Source organism: Poecilia latipinna, unplaced genomic scaffold (assembly GCF_001443285.1).
Source record: "Poecilia latipinna isolate Pla-1442-1.1 unplaced genomic scaffold, P_latipinna-1.0 Scaffold2047, whole genome shotgun sequence".
Classification (NCBI taxonomy): Eukaryota; Metazoa; Chordata; class Actinopteri; order Cyprinodontiformes; family Poeciliidae; genus Poecilia; species Poecilia latipinna.
The window spans coordinates 230,593-252,252 of NW_015114663.1; the positions used below are offsets into that span (position 1 = coordinate 230,593).

Consider the following 21,660-nt stretch of genomic DNA (forward strand, 5'->3'; position numbering starts at 1 on the left):
GGTGCCTTCAGGCAGTTCCCAAAGTTTCTATTGGATTTATTTATTTATTTACTTACTTATCTGAGAATGTTTGTGGATTGGTTCCACTATCTGATATCCGGGGGGAATTATTAATTTATGTTGTGGTAATTTGAGGTTTGGTGGAATCAGGTGATGAACAGTGATTTAGGAGAAAGTCTGGAACAGATTAAATAATAATAGATACTCCTGCGTGTCACGTTTCCCATCCCGTTGATTAAATCCAATCAAAACAAACCGCATGATTCAAAAAACATTAAAAAAAAAAAAAAAAAAGAAATTTGGATGCAGGATTCCCCTCGATATATGAAATGAAGAAGAAAACTGAAGACGTGAGGAGTAATCCGGAGTACAACTAACACACACACACAAAAAAGTTTACAGTCAGTCTGAGAGAAGGATAATCCCACAGGAGAGCCGCTCCGGGTTTATGTCCGCTGGAATATTTTACGCAGAGAATAAGGAACCAAACGTCCGCCAGTTTGATTAAAGTGTGAAAACGGAGGTGCAGGAATCCAGCAGCGCACACTTTACTCCCGAGACACACACACACACAAAAAGGGGGAAAAAGAGAAAAAGATGCGTTCTAGTCCCACCTGGAAACGAGAGACAGGAAGCCAAGAGCCTCAAGTTGGATGTTTAGGGAGATGAGAGGACAAACGCCGGGAAACAGGTGCTGCAGAGCCGCGAGTCCGGAGGAGTCCGGAGCGCCGATCCACTTCCAGTGTGAACAGTTTAATCCGAAACAGTTGGAGCTTAAGTGGAGGTCGAGGCGGAATGAAAGAGAGAGAGAGAGGGAGAGAGAGAGAGAGAGAGGAGGAGGAGGAGGAAAGTTGGGCTGCCTCCGCTCCTTTTCGTCACCTGTCCTCCTACTGATCCTCACCTGTGCAGCTTCAGTTAAAGTTTTCTATGAACAGATGAAGAAAAAAAACTGCCTAAATGTTCATCTTAAACCAACCAAAATTTTTTATTTGTTTATTTACCAGGAATGAGCCGTGGCCAGAAAGGATGGGTGTTACAGTGAACTGCTCTAAGAAAGTTCTGGAAAACAGATGAGACGATAACTTTCTTCTTTTTTTTTTTTTTTAAGTTTCAAGTGATGCATTCATGTGCAAATTTAAAACGGATAAAACCAATGAACTACATCCTTTTCAAACTCATGAGACTTCAGCAAAAGTGAAAAATATATCTGTTCTAAAGTGTTTAAATTTGACTGTCTTTTTTCATGTGAAATAAAAACAGGAGGTATAATAATAATAATAATAATAATAATAATAATAATAATAATAATAATAATAATAATAATAAACAGTTTAAAGTCCGATTCATCCCGTAAACCTGCTCTGAACAGCGTTCGGGGAGAAAATAGATGTGTTGGACCGCAGATAAGAATGTGTCCAGTTTAGACCAGCACCGTGAGCCTGGTCCTTCTCTCTATTTATATAAACCTTCTGTGTTGGCATCAGTGTTTGTCCTGCTGTGTTCAAACTGTCAGCATGCTCCTGCAGCTGCTGCTGCAGAGACATCTGAGGAAATGACCGCGAATTCATCCGAGAACAGACGTTTACACAGTGAGGAAATATTCCACGGTCTCACACAGAACATTATTATTTTTGATGATTTTGTTGTCGTTATTTTCGCTGCTAGGGATCATATTTCGTAATGTTCTGATCAGAATAGAGGCATCACGGACAGAGGGATGGTCAAACTATGCCTCTTCTGCTGGAGACAAATGAATGACTTTGTAATCACTGTGCGCCCTCTTCTGGAGACCTACTGTCATTACAACCAGGAGACAAAAACTATAACTTTTTTTGTTATCGTTTCTCACATGAACATGATACTCATTTCCTCTGGAACGAAACTGTTTCAAACTGAACCTGTTTTCTACTCCAAAAATCCCGTGTTTGTCAGAAATGTAATTAATTTTAAATGTAATTCATACTTTCTTTTTTTTATTGAGTTTTTCTATTTCTCCTTTTGGTTTTGGCATTGTGTTTCACAGTAGGCTGCTTCATTGGACACAGAATAAAAGAGAAATATCCTTTATTGTCTCATAGTGGGGAAATTCAGGTATAACAGCAGGCACGTCGGTTCACACAAAGATAAAGTATTAAAAATATATGACAAACAAAATAAAGACTAATATACTGTACAGTAAGAACAAGATCTTAACATAAAAATACTGCGCAGTTATCAGAAACAGGGTACTCTGATCTAAGGAATGTGCAACTGAGTAGGATATTCATTTGCATTTGTGCATTGAAAGAGAGCAAACGATTTAGAATATGCGGGAAAATAAAACCTGTGCAAACAACAGCAGAAATGTTATTTAAAATGAGGGAAAACTGTGCAAATACTAGCCAGGATGAAAACATTCGTTGAGTTTGTTGGGAGCAGTGGTGATTATAATCTAACATCTGTTCATATGTGTAAAAAGGACATTATTTGTCCCACATTGTGTTACTCTGACATGATATAACACCAAAGGTTGACTTGACTCCATTATGAAAGCAATATTAATAGTCCTATCAATACTTTTGATCAGAAAGATTTTCAGAAATCTAGCAACAATCCTCACAACATCTGTAAGCAGCTGGAGAGGCCTCTGATCCAGATCCTGTCGGTCAAAGGCCTCTTGATGCTCACACACACATGCGCACACATCTACACACACACACACACACACAAACACACAGGACTGCCTCAGTGTCCACAGATAGCAGCAGGTTAAATATTAACGACCTGCAGCTTGTAAAGCTAACACCAGGACAGTGAACCTTTGGAGTTTGATATGATGTGATCACACACACACACCTACACCTACACACACACACACACGCGTGCGCGCACACGCAATCTCACGCAGGGGGCTCTGACGACACACTCTCATTCAGAATGACACAGCTCTGATCGGAGGGAGGTGATCTCTGAAATTGCTCAGGTGAGTTTTTAAGATTTTTTACTCCATAAAATTGGTCTGAAAGCATCAAACCTGGGAGAGAGAGAGCAGATGTGAAGTAAGTGTCGCTCGCCCTCTCTTCTTCTCTTCTGTGCGTTGAGGCTGAAGGCTGCAAACTGAGCAAACAGGCCGGGTTTGCAGCGAGCGAGCGTCGTCCAGCAGCTGCTGGAGCTCCTTCTGCCAGTGAAAGTGTTTCTGTTGACGTTTACGGAGTTAAATGTCCTTACTGGGGTGTAAAACTGGGAGCCCTGGTTAGTGGTTAAGCTGTGCAATCAGAGGTAATCCAGACAAATCCAACAAAAGATGAATCCCATTATCATGCTCATTTTTTTACCCCTGTAATTTACATAAAGCTTTACTTCCACACACTCCCTGTGAGATTCCAGAGGAGGGAAGTTGTGTTGACACTTAACGTTAAACCTCATTTAATTTACCTAAAATATTTTGAGAAAAGAACAGTTTTGTATTGGATCCTGAAAGTCCTGATCAAACTCAGTCGGACCATCAATCAGCAGCAGGATCTGCAGCAGCTCCTGAGCTATCGTCCTGCATTATACATGAGATCATTCAGATGACAAATCTGATGCAATTTTAACATCAAATTAATGAAACTTTTAATTCAATCATTTTTCTTGCTGGAGTGCTATGTGGAGGTACATTATTTAAATCCTTTTCCCACACAGAGACACATCATCACTGAGCATGTGCAGTTAATCGGCCCAGTTCATTTATGAGGCTCTGACTCACAGCAGGAGACATCTGAGGATATTTCATAGGAAGACAAAAAATATTTCAATTAAAATCTAAATTTAAACTGCATGACATTTTGTCAGATTGTTTTGGGAAAAAAAATTAAATGTAAAAAAAAATACAAATATTTTTGCAAGTATTTTATTATTTTTAAAATTGTTTATTATAAAAAGTTTTCAATTAGTAAATTACTTTTTTTTTTTAGAATTTATTTTTTTATATATATTTTACCTAAAGAAAAACATGTGCCTGTGGTTCATTTGCTGTCCTTATTAGTGTATTATTAAAATATAAATCTATTTCAGCCCTAAATATGTTAAAGTTAATTTAATACTGATTAAACCAATCAGTATTGTTCCGGAAAATTACTGCCCTCTGCTGGCCGCGGATGAGATGACAGTCACCGTTACCAACAAAATGCAGCTCCAACTGAATGAACTGCTCCGCAATTGATTTCTCCTCATAAAATAGTAAAGTTTTATATGCAGGCACTTGAGTATTTTTGACTTTTTTCCTAGAAAACCAGGAGGAATTTAATCAGCACGTCTCAGTTTTCCTGTTGGCTTGATTTATTAAAACATTCTTATAGAAACTTTTCATATTGCAATCATCCCATTACAAGCGATGAGATTAGCATTTCCTCTTTAATTAAAATGAGATTATCTTATGTCAGAATTTAATTTAATTTATACATTTTAGTGTGTGTAAAAGTGAGCTTCCTGCGCTAATTTAAAATTAAATTGGATTCAAGAATGAAAACATTCTAGACTTTTTTAAATCTCTTTACATCTTCTGGTATCCTGTTCTTCAACAGTCACTTTGCCTCATTGCAACTTGAACAGGGCGTTCCTTTGCCTGAATACTGGAGGACACGTTATGGGTCTTGTGATAGATATGTGATAGATATGTTTCTTTATGGAGGAGATGGATCCTGAACAATAAATATTCATAACCACCATGATGTATCCGCAGGACGACCGAGGATTTCATTTCACAGATCAGGATAATGAACACAGATGCAGAGCTGAAACTGTTTTTAATGAGGAAGTCGTTCCATATGGAAATAAATTAGCAGCACCCCCCATTTCTGCCGAAACCAGAAGTCTAGATTAGCGTTAGTTTCTGCAGCTTTAATTGTCTGACGAGCCAATGCAGGAGGATCATCACAGCTGCTGTCGGAAGGTCAAAAGTTGAAGCTGACTGACCGATAGAGTGATTGATCAAAGATCAGTTGTTCATGAACTGAGCTCCAATATCTGATTACGTAAAACTGAATGAAGACGTGAAACGTGGCCCAATTATTTTTATTAGTTTTGTCTTTTAGTCAGTTTGTCCAGAAGATGATTATTGATAAATGTTGAACAGATTAGTTCGACTGAGATAAAAGCTCCTCGCTAATGGCGGCCATGTTGGGACGGTGTCGGTCTATGATTACAACCTGGATTTCTGACATCCGGAGAGCATTCCGATTGATTTATCTGACTCGGATGGAAAGCTTTTTGTTCATCCTTTTTCTTGGAAATGATGTCAGCAGTTTGAAGACAATCTGATTCCCGAGTTTAGCCGAATTGTTTGGAGCCCTACCAGCAGGGGCAGCTAATGTTTGAATGTTTGAGGAAAAACATTCAATTATGACCTGCGTGAATTTTGAAGAAAACCTTCAAAATTCACACAGAAGTTTTCCTTGAGCTAAATTACCAGCCAGGAAAGTGTGAACAGATTCATTTGGTATTCGGGAGCAAAAGCATAAAACTGATTCTTAGAGCTCACTGGACACATTCAGAGTCATTTGATCTCTGTTTTACAGAGAACGACTGGAATGATTTCATGAAATCATTAAAATCGGTTTTCTGATAAGGATACAAGAATTTCTTCAAAGTCTGGAACACATTTGACCATTTTTACAAAAGATAGTTTCGTCCCCTGCTGATTGATTTAAAAGTTCCTGAAGATGTGCCAAAATGAAACAAATAAAAAAAACAAAAACTCAAACAAACATGATGCTTTTATTACACAAGCGTAATAAAAGCATCACAGCATCCCAGGTCTGCATAATGTGACCTGGAGTGTTTCGGTTCTGGTTATACGAGTCGAGGGTTTTTATGGCAGGGGGATGGGAGGCATTACGACTTGTTTGAGATGCTATTTGCTGAATAAATTCAGCGAAAGCTCGACCTGATTTTGGCCGCAGCAGGCTTCCACCCTGTGGGACGGTGAGACGGACTGTCAGGCTGTCCGCGGTCTCTGTTAATGATCAGCCAGCAGACCTTGACCTCCCCGCCGCTCATATCTGCCGCTCAGATTGGGAAAAACAAGGCGAGGAGGTGCAGATCTGTGAGTACATGATGTCTCAGCAGGGACACGAGTTGATTCAACAGAGGGCTGGCAGGCGGTTACACCAAATATGACTGGGACAGGGAAAAGAAGAGAGAGGGCAAACAGTGGATATAATGATTTATTAAATTTCAGCGTTCAGCGGTCTTTGATAGGAATCAATATGTCACATTGTGGGGACAAATTGCTCTCTATTTTTTTTATTAAAGTCACATTTAGGACTGGACTTTGGCTCAGTCATTTCAAAACATACATTTTTCCCTCATGTCAAGTCGTTCTGTTCCTAATTTGAATATATTCTGGGACTAACAATGGGACTAAATAATTAAGCTTTCAGCTTTCTAGCAGATATCTTGAAGTCTTGTCAAAACTTTCCTTGGTTTTGGAACTGATTCGACTTGACAACAACCTCATGTCCACTGGACAAAAACTCATCCCACAGCATAATGCTGCCACCACCGTTTCTTACAGCGGCCATTGTGTTCCTGTGAAGTATCTAGTCTCCTCCAAAGCTGCTGTCCTTGACCAGCTCCAGAATCCTCTATTCATTAGTTTCACATAAATGTCCACTTTTAATAAAGCCATGGTTGTTTGGTTTAGTGCGGCTTTTGAAATATATATATTTTTCTACAATTAGAACGGTTTACTTTCTGTTTAATATCTCTGTATTTATTTCCCATTGAATCTGGGAAAACTCTGTAGATTAATTAGTTTTATGTTTTTATATGACACAAACTATTTGGTGACAAAGTGTTTCAGAGTCCACAGAAAGCGTTTCTGTATGAACTCATTTAACTGTGGCTGCAAATGCTACTTTTTTTGGTCAGGAATACATTCCTTCTAAAGTTGCAGAAATCTGCAGGCTCTAGAGCAATTAGGATGTTTGGAAAGATGTTTCTGTTCAGTTCACCTTTATGGGGAACAGACTGTCTGGAGAAGAAAATAAAGCTTTAATGTCTTGAATCTAAATGGGTTTATAAAAGTTAGATTTCTCAAATCTGAACACATCGGTACAAAGAAAATATGTAAGTCATTCAATAGTTTGTGAGGGTAAGACAGGATACAGCAAATAAACGTAAGAAAAGCTTTTAATGTGGTTTAAAGAGTTTTAATGAAACTGATAAAGATTACCCTTCACAACCATCATCATAGACAGCCTGAATGTGGTTCTGTGACTTACAAAAGCCCACCCAAACTCTCTCTGACAACCAGAACATCAGAACTGAAACCTGCTTTATGTCTGTTTCTGCAGTGAGCACCCCTAATTTCCCTGATTCACAACCTGCTGTTAATCACACCCAATGGAATCCAATCAGAAGGGAAGTGGAGACGGGCTGGCGGGGACGCAGAAAGAGGCCGCACTTCGGGCGCTCACCCAACGGACCGGATACCAGCTGAGACAGGTAAGGAATATTTTTAGGAACCAGAGTGCCGAGGGGAGTTCTCCCCAGGCTGCCGCTCCTCATTTTGGGGTTCTGTTCTTCAGGAGAATGGTCAGCGGCGGTATGGTGGCCCACCGCCTGACTGGGACGGACCACCGCCTGAGAGAGGTAGTGAGATCTTTGTGGGGAAACTCCCGAGAGATCTGTTTGAGGATGAACTGGTTCCGTTGTGTGAGAAGGTGAGTCATTGTGGAATAATTTGAGGAAAATGTCCCTTGATATCACTTCTTTTTTAAATGTCCTGGCATTCTCTGCCCCTGTCATCAGTTTGGTAAGATCTATGAGGTGAGGATGATGATGGACTTCAATGGGAACAACAGAGGTTACGCCTTTGTCACCTTCACCAACAAACAGGAAGCCAGAACAGCCATGAAGCAGCTTAACAACTACGAGATCAGGTCAGAGCGGTTCTTCACCTGCAACGACAGCTTTTGCAATTATCTGTTTTAAACACCCATCTTCATTTAAAACTACCTTATTGCAAGCACATAACCCTAGCCCTAATAAATCTGAGCCAACCATCCATCTAAACCTGACTATTATCAATTTACATGTCACCAACCAGAGTAACTATACTATCAATTGAACAAACACTTCACATTTTATGTGACCGGACCAATTCACATCACCGTTAGTTCCTCAGTTGATCATAAAACAGTTTCACCAACACTGGGAAAAAAAAAAATCTGTTTCATGAAAAGTCCAAGACCTTAATCACCTTCTTCTATAGACTGCTGCTTTGTTTCTCAAGTACAGAGTGGTGTCATCTGCGTAGATCAGAATACTGGTTTAAACTGACCTTCCTACGATGTTCTTCTCTCCATCTCCCAGGAACGGTCGCCTCCTCGGTGTCTGTGCCAGCGTGGACAACTGCCGTCTGTTTGTCGGGGGCATTCCTAAAACCAAGAAGCACGACGAGATCCTAGCGGAGATGCGAAAGGTCACAGACGGCGTTGTGGACGTCATCGTGTACCCCAGTGCTGCAGACAAATCCAAGAACAGAGGCTTCGCCTTCGTCGAATACGAGAGCCACCGGGCAGCTGCCATGGCCAGACGCAAACTCCTGCCAGGTAGAGACCAAAAACTCTGGAGATCCACACGATTTCTTGGGCCAGTTTTGTCTCAAAATTACTAGAGGTGTTTCAAATCGATTGGCGCGTGTTCTGTTTCAAGATGCTGAAAATATGCAGGTTGATCTCACACTGGGGAAGTGAACACATGCACCTTGCAAAGCTGATAACAAACCTTAATATCATCAAGAGAACATCATAAAAACAGTCAAAGTCTTCAGCTGTCCAAGTGTCAGCCAGTCAAAGCCAATTTTACTGCTGATGGATTTTCATGATAAGAGAGCAGATATTGAAGATGGGGTTTTACCAGCAGAACCATCACCGTTTCCAGTGTTTTTCTGTAAAATCACAAAGACATCTATTTTGACGATCGTGGTCCACATCCAGCTCTAAACTTAATCTGAACTACATCCGTTATCAAACATTCAGGTCGGATCCAGTTGTGGGGTCATCCCATCGCGGTGGACTGGGCGGAACCTGAGGTGGAGGTTGATGAGGATACCATGGCAAACGTAAAGATTCTGTATGTGAGGAACCTGATGTTGCAGACCACTGAAGAAACCATCGAGAGGGAGTTTAACAGCCTGAAACCAGGTACGACCGGCCTCTCTGCTTTCAGATTGTCCTTAAATGCTGCTGACAAGATCCTCTTAAAGCCTCATCTGTTTGTTTAAAGCTTCTAACACACAGTCAGGTTAGTCTGCAAAACTTTTCTGGCAAATAAAATTGGTGAAAGCATTTTTTTTTTTTTATTCAATCCAAAAGCTGACAAAAAGCTGGAAAACTCCAAACAAAACAAAAGCCTGGTAACAAAATATATTCAAATTTGATTGGCTCATTCAGGACTAATAGTTTTAGTAGAAGAGAGTGAAAATAAACTTTCAAAGTCTAAAAAGGCGTAAAGATCAGCCAAAAAATATATTTAAAATTTCAAACCAAAACCTTAAAACTTTATAAAAGCATTAACATGTTTTGTATTTAGAAAATAAGCAATTAATTAAGGTTATTAGTCATTATTACCATAAACTCATATGATTATTGAAGATATTTCTTTTTTGTGTTTTGTGATATGTGGGTTTCTTTGCATTATAAATACTGTATGTCGAATGGGTGGAGCTCCACAAAAGTGAAAAGTGTTACAATGAGAAGCCAATAATGATATTGTTGCGCTGCAGGTGCAGTGGAGCGAGTGAAGAAGATCAGAGACTACGCCTTCGTGCATTTTAGTCAGCGAGAGGACGCCATCAACGCCATGAACGCGCTCAATGGGAAGGTCAGCTCTGCCCTCATTTTTCTGCTGTTTGAAATCAGAAAAAAACCCATCAGGTTTAATTTTAGACAAAAAAAGCAGCGCATGATTGGAGCACATGTCAGCAGAAGCGAGCTGAAGGTTGGAGACCAAGGTCCTTATATGTATACTCCAAAACCTCTAAGGGAAAAGGAACATGTTCTGCAAAATAAATACTAGGCAGCGAACACACAAAACCCCACAGAGAGTACACAAGAAAAAAATAGAAGAAGAAGAAGAAATGGTTAAAAATTCAAACTATTAAATCTAAACACATTTTTTGTTTTAAAATTTCTTTTGGTGGCGGACAAATTTCTCACCGTTTGGTAAAAGAAAAGAAACAAGCACACAACTGTTGCCTCACTGGGCACGCAGCAGGCCGTTTCCATAGCTACCATCAAAACAGCTGCATAAAACTCTGGGAATCTTGATGGCAATGAGCTGATGCGGGAAAATAATTTCCCTAGCAATAACCGCAAAAGTACAGCATTCCAAAAAAAAATACAACCGAGATTGATTTTGTTTTTAGGCGATGCATGCAGAATGATCATTGAGAGGTAAACTCCTCTCTCCTCTCTCCGCCTGCAGGTGGTGGACGGCTCTCCTATCGAGGTGACTCTGGCCAAGCCGGTGGATAAGGACAGCTACGTCCGGTACACCAGAGGAACCGGAGGAAGAGGAGGCTCGGTTCTGCAGGCCGACTACACGGCCTACACTCTGGGACAGGTGGGACTCTGAGCTCTTACCTGAATACTAAAAAGGATTTGTAATATCCAAACAGACATTCTTATAAATTAGGCATATTCAGGAAGGAATTTGAGCATAGAGGGGCCTTGAACTGAATCTATAGTAAAATATACTGATGACGAAATGAGTAATAACTTGGAGTGTGAGCGTCAATATCCCAAATTACAACAGGAATTTACCTTGCAGCACATAACTGCTAACATTTGTCAAACTTTAGCGCAGTGCACTGTGATGCTTTCCATTGTCGTTATCTTTATCAGATTTTAATGCATCTACATGACACTGTTATCGAAAATCTCGGTCAGGACGGTTAATGCATCATGGGATAAATCCAAGCTTATACAGAAATCATATTAAAAGGTAGACATTTAGAGACACAAATTATCCAGACAAAATTTTCAGTAAGTAGTGAAATAAATATAACACAACAATTCAGTGTTTTAAAAAAGAGAAAATTAAAGTTGAAAATCTTACTAAATATGGCAGTTTTTTTTTTTTGTTCATTATCTAGCTTATGAAAATCCCTTCATTAGAGAGTCGAGTGGGAACATCATTAACATGAAAGCCATAAAGTAGACTGAGTTGAACCTGAACCTGATTCACAGATAAACAGGAGATAAGGAGCTGATAATGAGCTGAACTCTGAGTTCCCAGAGACTCTATGTGTTACTGTTCCGCTGTGTTGTCAAGATTGACCAAAAAAAAAGAAAAAAAGGTAACACTGTATTTGGCGGGGTGTGCGTAAGACTGACATTACACCATCATAAACATGACATAACATCTGTCATGAACATGAAGGAGTATTTATGAATGTCTATGACTGTTGTCATGAAGTGTGATTCGGTAAATAATGACATTTTTATTGGAAAGTTGCCCTAAAAGTTGCTTTAAAAGTCCATTAGAAGTGCTAACTTTGCATTATTTTATATATAACACTTTAATGCAAAGTTAGCACTTCTAATGGACTTTTAAAGCAACTTTTAGGGCAACTTTCCAATAAAAATGTCATTATTTACCGAATCACACTTCATGACAACAGTCATAGACATTCATAAAGACTCCTTCATGTTCATGACAGATGTTATGTCATGTTTATGACAGTGTCAAGTCAGTGTTATGCACACCCCGTCAAATAAAGTGTAAGGGTCATAGGACGTCAAACAACTTCATAGAGTGGCCAGTTTAACTCAATGTGACAGAAGAGTTTGCACCAGTGATGGTAGCACCAAACCCAGGAACTAAAACATTCAGAACAGGAAAACATTTTTAGCTACGCTTTTGTTTTTACCTGAGTTTTCCAGAGCAGTAGAGGGCGCCGATTTATCAGGGGCAGCACAAGCACTCAAACAAAAAGCAAAATAAATTGTGTTTCTGGGTGCAAAGAACCTAAAAATATAAAGTAAACCAAGTATAACAAAATCCAAAGTAATACAAGTCAGCTCCGACAACAAACATCTTAACATAAGAGCCAAACTTCCTCTTCCGCCTCTGTTTCTCGCAGGTGTACGACCCCACTACGGCGTACCTTGGTGCTCCCGTGTTTTATGCCCCCCAGGCCTACGCCGCCATTCCGGGTCAGTTCCGTTTCCCAGCAGCCAAAGCGCACGTGGGAGGAAGAGGTCTGATCAGGACGCCGTCGGTCAGAGGTGAGGACGCTCTCTCTGTTCACATGAACCGGAGACCATGATGGAGGCAGATCTGCTATCAGATCTTGATTTGACAGCAGAAACTGCTTAATCTGATGCTGAAGCTCCTCCCCTCGACACAGACTGTCCGATCGCAACTCAGCTGCTGTTACAGATTATTTGGATTTAACAGCGACTTCAATCACGTCTCTTTATTGGCTTTGAGTTGCGCCTGTGGCAGGTGTGACGCCGAGGGGTGGATCTCCCTGAATCATGTGAATGCAATGAACGTGGTTTGAAAATCAGAATATTTTATGGTAGGAATCATGTGAGATCCTCTGAATCAGCTGAAGTTTGGTCAAAAATTCGCCAGAAAAATAAGAAATCACTTAGCTGTTATCTTTGTTATCAGTCTTCGTTGTGATTTATTAATTGTGTGATTGTTCTTCCCTGCTGATTTCCAGTGATTTGATTGATTTACTGCCTCTCCGATCTCCTGTAGAAATTTACATGACTGTACCTGTAGGGGCGGCGGGGGTACGAGGGCTGGGTGGGCGGGGCTACTTGGCCTACGCAGCCGGGGGCGGAGCCATGGGACGAGGAGGTGGAAGTAGCGCCTCCTACGGGCTGAAGGGGGACAAGCAGGCCCAGGAAAAGCTGTACGACCTGCTGCCGGGGATGGAGCTGACACCGATGAACCCAGCTGCCATGAGCATGAAGGGCACCGGCATCAAACCACCAACTCAGGTAACGGGACACACCCAAACACAACGACATATTCCAAATTTTTCCTGACACTTTTCAGGAATATGCGAACGGAGAGAAACGTTTCTAATGCCTATATGATTCCTCAACTGAAAACCTGTGGCTCTTCATTCACAAAAGAGCACCCCTTATCCTCCAAACTGCGATGTGAAATAAAAGCTATGACTGTGTGGAACTTGGAAGTTCTTCTCCCAAGGTGAACACCTCCACCCGTCTGTGCTCCCGTCAGGTTCTGGAAGAGCTGTGTCAGAAGAACAACTGGGGTCAGCCCGTCTATCAGCTCCACTCGGCCATCAGTCCCGACCAGCGGCAGCTATTTCTCTACAAGATCACCATCCCAGCTCTGGCCACGCAGTACCCCAACGTGTGAGTAAAGGCAGTGCACTGCTGTTGATTGATAAATGGAGATGAAATGGATCCAATGGCAGGAAGTGAACAGGTTAAACTGAAAATGTCTGGTGAAGAGCCCCGTCATCTGAATAGGTAAATGTTCATGGCATTAAATGCTTCTTCTTCGTGCTTGAGAGTCACTGTTGCCTGTGAAAACAGTGGCCAGAAGATGAAAGGCGAGACTCTTCAAAGTCAAATAGAGACTGGGCTTTGGACCAGAAATGGTGTACCAGAGTTTAACTGTTGGGGAATTGCTGTTGGGCTGTAGGAGTTTGTCTCTCTAGTCTACGTGTGTTTTGTGATCTTTGAGGAGACTTGAGGAACGATGGAGGCAACGATGGCAGGAGTTTATCCCCTAATTGTTGGTTCGAACATATTTCATTTCATTGGTTTGAACCCCTGTCTTACCATTTATCATTTACCATTGAACTAGAAAATTAGATATGATTGGACTGAATTTGAATTTAATTGAAACTTGTTCTAAGAACTTTCTTTTTTTAAAAAGTGCTAAGCAGAATGCTAAAAAGCGGACAGAAAATAACGCTAACTGAGCAGAATTCTACTTATAGTCTAAACTTAATAGGTTAGTTTTGTCAACTTTTGGATCACCTGTGTTTGTGCTCCTCTCTGCAGGCACCCCTTCACTCCTGCAAAACTGTGTGCGTCTGTGGAAGAAGCGAAGATCCACGCGGCTGAACACACCTTGCAGACGCTCGGCCTGCAGACGGAGGGCGCTGCTGACGCCGGCTGTGCTACTGCAGCCGCTGTGGCCTCGGTAGCCTTCCCAGGTATGTGAAGGTCCGTACCCAAGTCCAACTAACTTCTCGCTAAAGCAGAGACAGAACCCACTTGACCCTCAGCGTGTAACCAGAACCAGATCACACATGTGAACCAGCAGGGCTTGATAATAAGAAGGTGTCTTGTCTTTTGTGTCTCCCTGTAGGCTACGCTCTGGCAACCCCGGGGTCATCGGGCGTGGCCTCCCAGCTGAAGCAGGCCGTTTCTCTGGGTCAGGACCTAACTGCCTACGCCACTTACGAGGGCTACCCCGCGTTCGCCGTGGCGGCTCGCCACACTGACGGATACGGCGTTTTCTAAAGCTGCTGCTTCCAGGCGTTGAGTTAAACCGTGGAGCTGCATTTGCGCCACACCGCTTTGCTCACCCGCAGATTGACTCAGTCTGGGAGACACCAAACACTGCGACCTGACAAGAAGTCAAATCTGATTGTGTCTTTCCTAAAACCAAAAGTGAACTGGTGTGAATGCAGCGTTCTGTTGTTATCAAACAGGGAGATTTAAGCGTCTTTTAGTTGGAAACCGGTTCAGTCTCATCCCACATCGCTAGCTGCTGCTGAAAACCCTCAAAGCAAACTCTTTCATCTGTCACCCGTTTCTGCTCCTCGTTTAATCCAAATTATCTGCTCATCCACGGTTTGGTTTGTGATGCTGAAAACTGCCTCTGATTGGCTGATTCGCGTTTTCTGGCTAGGCGTGTGCAGTGTGGCTTATCTCTAACTAAGTTGTGTACTTTCTGAGTGTCTTCTAGTGGCAATTGCAATGGCTTTTGGGTTGTTAACTTTAGCTTTTTCTTCAGACCTTTAACTCTGCTTCAGTTCTATGCTTTTTAAGCCAAATAAAATAAATTAAAAAGAAGAGAAAAAATGCTGAAAATAAAGACAATAGGGTACTAAACTCTTCTTTTTAACATCTGTAATTAGAATAAGATTAGAATCTGCTAATATTTTTTTTATACAAGGTTTATTTTGTTGCATACCTTTTGTTGACTCCGTCCAACACAACCAATCAGTACCCACAGGATGTAAATGATATCTGTCACTGTGGGTGCTGCCATGGTTACAGGCCCGGCATATCCATGGCAACCTCCTGTGCAGAGGGAAGAGCTGAAGTGACATAAGAAGAGTATTAGACAGAGCGTAACAATTGTATTTATAAAAAAAAAATCTACACAAAGTAAATCTGCCCTGTTTTGTTCAAGTTTGTCGGAGCTTTTTAAAAGCAGGCCTTTCATTTGTGTTGTCTTCTGTTCAGCAGGTTTGCTTCCACCACGCATAAAAAACGCTCAGGCACCTTATTTGGATGAAATGTGTTGTTTCATTTCTGATCTTTTTTTTTTTTTTTCAGTGTTCGTATTTTCACACCGAGCGTTTTCTGTTCCTTCCGTCAGTCTGTTGCATTAGATAAAACTCAGCTTAATCTCTGGATCCTTAAAATCCAGGGGTTGGCTTTCATTCACATCCACAGCGTTTTCACGATGGGTTAGAAGTAAAAAAAAGAAAAATGGATGATATGGTGTCGAATCTAAATAATGCTCTAGGGTATCTTGTTTTTTTTTGTTTTTTTTCCTTTCTTTTGGGCGAAAGCAGCTGCTGATGGTAGCAGTTTTAACTTTTACTTCTTCTACTCGACTGAAGGTTTTGTGGAGATTTCAGAACAGACGACATGAGTTGGCGTCCGAGCTGTGAACACGCCGAAGCAGAGACAGTATTAAAGTGTGTGAAGCACTTAGAACTTATTTTTGTACGTGGAATCAGATGAACTATCCAGACGTATTTGTACAGAGGTATTTTTAACTTGTCTTTGCTGCAGTTAATTGACTTGGGAAGAAAAACCATGCGATGCCGAATCAGAACCCAATCTGTGATGAGAGAAGACTATTGTGGGCATTCTACAAAACCGTGTGAAATATTATCTTTTATTATTTCTAATCTGAATGGATGAAATAAAGAGTTGACATATACCTTTACTGTTTCTGTTTTTTTATTTTTACACTCTAGAGATGTTTTTGCTTGTTAGGCATTCAATTACTTTTTGTTTCTCCAGATGTTGTTGTTGTCGTTCCCAGACAGACACAAGTTTTATTGAAATGTTTTTCTTACTCTTTAATTAGAGGATTTTATATATCTGTTAATTTGTAGAGTTTTGGTCCAGTTTTGTTTGTTTGTTTGTTTGTTTGTTTCAGTTCTTTAAAATTTCTTGACAACTCTCTGTCTACATCTCTGTCAATTTCAGGTCCGGACTTTATAATACAATAAGCCAAACACAGATTCGAAAAGCAAGCAGATTTTCCAGAACAAGATTCATTTAGCATCAAGAAAATATTTGTATTTCAGCTAACGACTTATCAAAAAAAAAAATTAATGCCTCAAAACTTATAATCATCTTTAGACAAACATTATAAGTCTATGAACTACTGATTTGGTTTAATGAAATTTAATTTCCCTTTGCAGTTAATAAAGTATTTATGAATTTGTATAATGAATGTTTTCAAACCCTAGACTTCATTCTGGTCCATTAATCAGAGCAGGAAACGGAACAAAAACGATGAGGGATGTACAGATTCAGAACTTTTTTTTTTTTGACGAAACATCTCTTCAACTCAGAAATCCTCTGACAGAACAGAAAAATAAATTTCTACCACTAAATCAAGTAAAAAGTTGGGAATAATAACAGACGTGTCATGTTAGACAGTTGATGAGAACCTCTGTAAACACCTTGCTGCCATATTCTTCTGATAGAGAAGACTTCATTTAGACTTTTCTAACAATCTGTAGCTGATCAGTTTGTTTTGGGGGTTTTTTCCCCCTAAATTTAATGTAATGAACGAATCGTTTAATATCATTGATAACTGCAGCCTTTGGAGGCTGAGGTGGAGCTCCTGGGTTGTTTGTCTCTGAGCATTGCACATTCTGACCTTGAACTTGTTTGCTATGATGCCCCACTCATTGTTAGACTCCTGGCAACTGACCTAAATATTCTCCATTTGTTTAGCAATGTGTCTTTTTGTAGCACGATGGACATCGGACAGTTCCGGAACGATCCTTTCAACCCTTCCCAGATTGGTGTTGCTACACTCTAAGATCACGGAGGACGTCCTACTCGTCCTAGTAACATGTTGTAACCCCATTTTTAAACCAACTCCGGGCCAAATGAGTGGAAACCTTTAAAGCTGAAAGGCTCCGAAGCAAAGCAAACACTGTATTCGCTCCAGTCAGTGGAGCAAAGCGAAGCGGTGCTTTGCGAGCTGCAGCTAATCCTCTTATGTAAGCGCTCATTTAATTCAGTTTTCAGCGTAGTCTCTAATCCCCCATCAGCTGTGTTTTAATCCACAGAAGAAGATGTCACTCTGAGGCAGAAAACGGTCAAACATCTGCAGATGTTCGGGACGTTTCTCAGCAGAACGGAAATATGAAATGCTGCACAGTGTTGATTTTTTTTTTTTTTTTTTACGTTTAAAAAGTTATTATTACAGCTATCTTCCTGTCTCCTGTGTTGCAGCATGAGAAACAGTAATCACTACGGCTCTCTCAGATACAACAGATGGATTCAGTTCCCTAAGCTAAACACAGCAGGTGATTATTACTGTTCCAAAAAGTGAAAATTGAACATTATTACTCTCAGTCTTACATTGAAGCCATTAAAATGCTGTAAATTTTCTGAAGGTCTTTTAGAGTTTCTCTTTGGACTTTGACTGCTATTCCGTTCAGTTCCAGCTTAAATGCAAGCACAGGAATGTGTATGCAGGACACATAAAGGAAGGAAAGTAAAGGTTGTTGTTGCCGTTTCAGTGGATGTGGAGGGATAACAACTTTCTCTCTCTCCCTCTCTTTCTCTCTGCTCATCATCCCCTGATGTCATCAAGCACAGAAAGAGAGAGAAAGAGAGAGAGAAAAGGAGAGAGAGATAGAGCGAGCTGCAGTCAGAGTGGTCAACTGTTTCCCCTCTTCAGGTTTTCCGGTCATCTCTCCGAGTACCAGCAGCATGACGGAGCCTCGGAGCGGCCTGAGCAGCCCAGATGTGGAGGTGAAGAGTCTGCAGCTGGACGACCGCCCAGGTCAGTGTGCGTCGGCTCGTTGTGCCCGTCGGACAGACTAAAAACGCTACTGCTTCAAAATACCTTCAGTTTCTAATGTCTGCTTTTAGTTCTTTCTCAGCAGTCAAAAACATTTCTGTTGTCTCTTCACTCGCTCTGCAGCAGAGTAAAGCAAACAAACCTGAGCTGTCTGTAGCTGCTATGATCCCGGTGATGAAGAGCCACTTCCAGCTCAAACATCTGGACACTCCTGGAGCAGCTGACAACGACAGTGATTCTGTTACAACGATTCAAAACTAAAATTACAAACCAACTTGGCCTGAATCTTCTGATACAGAGCTTTACTATTTACTCTGAAGGCCTCATATCATAGGAGATTTTTACTCTTGGTAAACAATTTGTCAATTTGTTCTATTTTTTTTTTTAAACAACAAAAAAAAAATACATGACGCAGGTAAGGAAAGGCCTATGAGGTCGTCGAGAGGGGCCAACATTGAAGACATTAATACTGTTGTCAGGACAAATGAGAAGGTGCGGTGGTACAAGTCTGAGCCATGACAATGAGCTGACCGAGCAGCTGGTATCAGAGGGACATTTACCAGACTGGTGTGTTGGGTAATTCTTTGTCCTTTGTTGTGATGAAATGAATGTTATTTCATCACGATGTGAAGAAGAGAAATCAATGCTGTGTGTGGCGGCTCCATGTCCCAGGAATTTAGTATAAATTCAACTGATCATTTTTTTGAACCGACACATACTTCTTACGTAAAGACACAATGTAGCGTCTCCCAGTGCAGTGGTGCTATTTACAGAAGGCTTTAATCGGATAGGAATGTGCTAAGGATGATTATTGTCTTTGGCTGCTTTTTAGCTGAATAATCAGGCTAAGAATGGACTGGATATCAGAGCTGCTTATTTTGTGCTACTTAATACTACTTACTATTAATGTGACTCCGTACGAACTCAACCGTTTGTCACTTCCTGCTGAATATTTGCTTTGAGGACGGCAGATCGGTTCGTTTACTCCTGAGAGATGCTCGTAGCATTGTTTGTTTGTGTGACGTGGATTTGAGAAGCGTCTCTGAGCTAAGTCTGAAAGACGAACGATGCTACTTTGATGGATGTTCGTTGCTTCACGTATCCCAGCAAAATCCTGTTCCAACAAGACTAGAGCGACGTATTTCTGATTGGTTTGTTGGCTTTGCAGGAGGCGACATTAGCTTACCATGTCATCTTGCCCTTGTGTCTTCTGGTCAGTGGTCTTCTGTACTTTTTCAGCGCTTTGGCCTGTATGTACCATTCAGTCGCCATTTTTCCTTCCAGTTGCTGCCAAAGTTGTACGATGATGACAAACAGCAACACGAGCTGAGTGTTGTCCTCTCGTGTGGCAAAGTAAGTTGACAATAGCTGCGATGTTTGGAGGTGGCACTCTGTGCAATGCAAACGCAACCAGCGTCAGGACACAACAGGTTAAGGCCGACTGCAACACCGCCCTAGCAACTTAGGTTTTAATGTATCAAAGTGTCAGTTCAATTCACGGTAGAGAGGAATGTTTGTGCCCTTCGAACCAAAAAGAGAGACATGCATTTTCAGGGATCCGGTTCTCATCCGATCTCATCCGAACTGAAAGTTTCTCTTGTGGAACAAATGACCATCACAGCTCCAGGAGGAGGAAGAATCACATTAGAAAAGCGTCCGCTGAACAATTGGGATCCTTATCGTCTGCTGTCCTGCAGGCTGGAAGTATAATGAGAGTCACTGTCCTCTCCTCTCAAACCGAAACCAGCTGTGGCCGGTTTTCACTGGTGCTGCCGACAAATTTAAATTTAAACAGAGAAGCAAACAGTCCAGATGTAGCGGTGGGACATAAATGTCTGACTGCTTCGAGTTTGGATTTTGGATGCAAATCACAGGCACAAACGTCAGAGATAACAGCTTTGAGAGAACCACCCAGAGATAATAAAACATGGAGTTACAGTAAAAGATGAAGGGAAAAGGGGAAGGGAAAGATGAATAGATAAAGAAAAGGAAACACGATAACTGGGAATTTTAGGAAATCAAAGGATAAAACTGTGATTAAAAACAGCATTGTTACGTTAGCCCAAACCAACCGTACGTTGTGACCCCTTTCAAGGATCGTCTCTCCAAGTGATGGTTGGATGGATCAGTTTGTCTGTGTTAGATCTTTAATGAATGGTTTCAACCCAAACACGTTGGGCAGGTGGCAATGGCTCAGAGACTTTAAGAGGAAAAACAGCTCCCTGTCTCTCTGTTTCTTTGTGGTGGGAATTTTGGCAGCTCAGCCTGCTGATTTCCATCCCTGTGGATAATCACCTTCCCAGTGGGAATGAATGGACACATCACTTCCTCCATTCACATAAAGGGTGGAAGGACAAGCAGAAAAAGAAAAAAAAAACTTTGGTTCTCCTGAAGGTGTTTGTAAATCTGATCATGAGTCAAAGTTTCAAATGATCTGATATTTACTCTGCTAAAAATGAAAATGTTCTTTTTTTGATTTCTCCAAATGCCACCCATCTGAACAGACAGATGCACTGATGGTCCTAAATGTTCCAGCAGACAAATCCATCAGGTTTGTTTCCTATGGGTTTGGTGAAGTTTCGACATCTGCCACTGAAAACAAGACCTGCCTCCGTCATCAAGAGAATAATCTAGACTCGCTGCAGCTTCAATTAATCTACAATAATAATAAAACAAAACTGATGGCACCATGGTCCTTTTTTTTTTTTTTTTTTACTTTTCCCCTCAGTGAGCTCTCAGAATGCCCCCCACCACGGCCTGTAAAGCTTGGAGCCTCTTGCTGTCCTCACCTCCTCAACAGGCTCCTTGTTCGGCCTTCAAGCTCTCAGTGTCTTTGTGGACTGAAGCCTTTTTGTCCTCAAACTTAGGAAAAGAAGGGATGGGAGAAAGAAAGGAGAGGAAGAGGAGAACAGGGACAAACAAATACAGAGCACAGTGGTCCTCGCATGATGACACAAACCTCTGCAGGATTTCCTTTTCTCCGTTCTGTCGGTTTTAAAGGACCTAACGAAGCAACGAGGAGCGACATGACGTAGTTCTGTTGTCGGATGTTGTTTTGTTAGCTCCAGTTGACACGATTCTGAGCTGGGATCAGATTCAGGATCAGAGTATCCGACCTTTAATAGATTAATCCCTCGCTGTGACTCTGAAATAATCCTCTTGCATCATGAAAAAAAACAAAAAACGCCCTGACCGTCAAAACGGACGGGAGCACAGAACTGCTTCTCTTCTTCTTCCACATTTTCCATTTTGGAAACTTGAACTTGATATCAAGCTTCCAAACAAATTCCAGAAAGACATTTTCTGGAATTTGTTAAAGTCCCATGCAGAAATGGATGCATGTTAAGACATAAACTTAACCTGAGGAGATCGGTTTTTCCACAAATCTTCATGTTTGCT

General features: G+C 41.1%; 1 protein-coding gene and 1 long non-coding RNA gene across 4 annotated transcripts; both read left to right on the forward strand.

Annotated features, from left to right (window-relative positions):
- The first annotated feature begins 2,861 nt into the window (after nt 1–2,861).
- Nucleotides 2,862–16,149, forward strand: a1cf (apobec1 complementation factor). 3 transcript variants are annotated; one of them, XM_015016688.1, is made up of 13 exons: nt 2,862–2,962; nt 7,317–7,467; nt 7,551–7,685; nt 7,774–7,904; nt 8,338–8,576; nt 9,006–9,170; nt 9,752–9,849; nt 10,453–10,590; nt 12,113–12,257; nt 12,739–12,983; nt 13,231–13,367; nt 14,025–14,189; nt 14,335–14,426. In XM_015016688.1, exons 2-12 carry the CDS (start codon nt 7,366–7,368, stop codon nt 14,185–14,187), a joined length of 1,698 nt encoding a protein of 565 aa, XP_014872174.1. In that variant the 5' UTR covers nt 2,862–2,962; nt 7,317–7,365; the 3' UTR covers nt 14,188–14,189; nt 14,335–14,426. The 3 variants fall into 3 exon arrangements, with proteins under 3 accessions (XP_014872174.1, XP_014872172.1, XP_014872173.1); XM_015016686.1 differs by having other exon boundaries at nt 2,863–2,962; nt 14,025–14,179; nt 14,335–16,149; XM_015016687.1 differs by having other exon boundaries at nt 2,863–2,962; nt 12,763–12,983; nt 14,025–14,179; nt 14,335–16,149.
- Nucleotides 16,150–17,669: 1,520 nt separating this feature from the next.
- Nucleotides 17,670–21,446, forward strand: LOC106935937 (uncharacterized). Its single transcript, XR_001422010.1, has 2 exons — nt 17,670–17,761; nt 18,139–21,446. It is a non-coding gene; the product is annotated as an uncharacterized LOC106935937 (long non-coding RNA).
- The last annotated feature ends 214 nt before the right edge of the window (nt 21,447–21,660 follow it).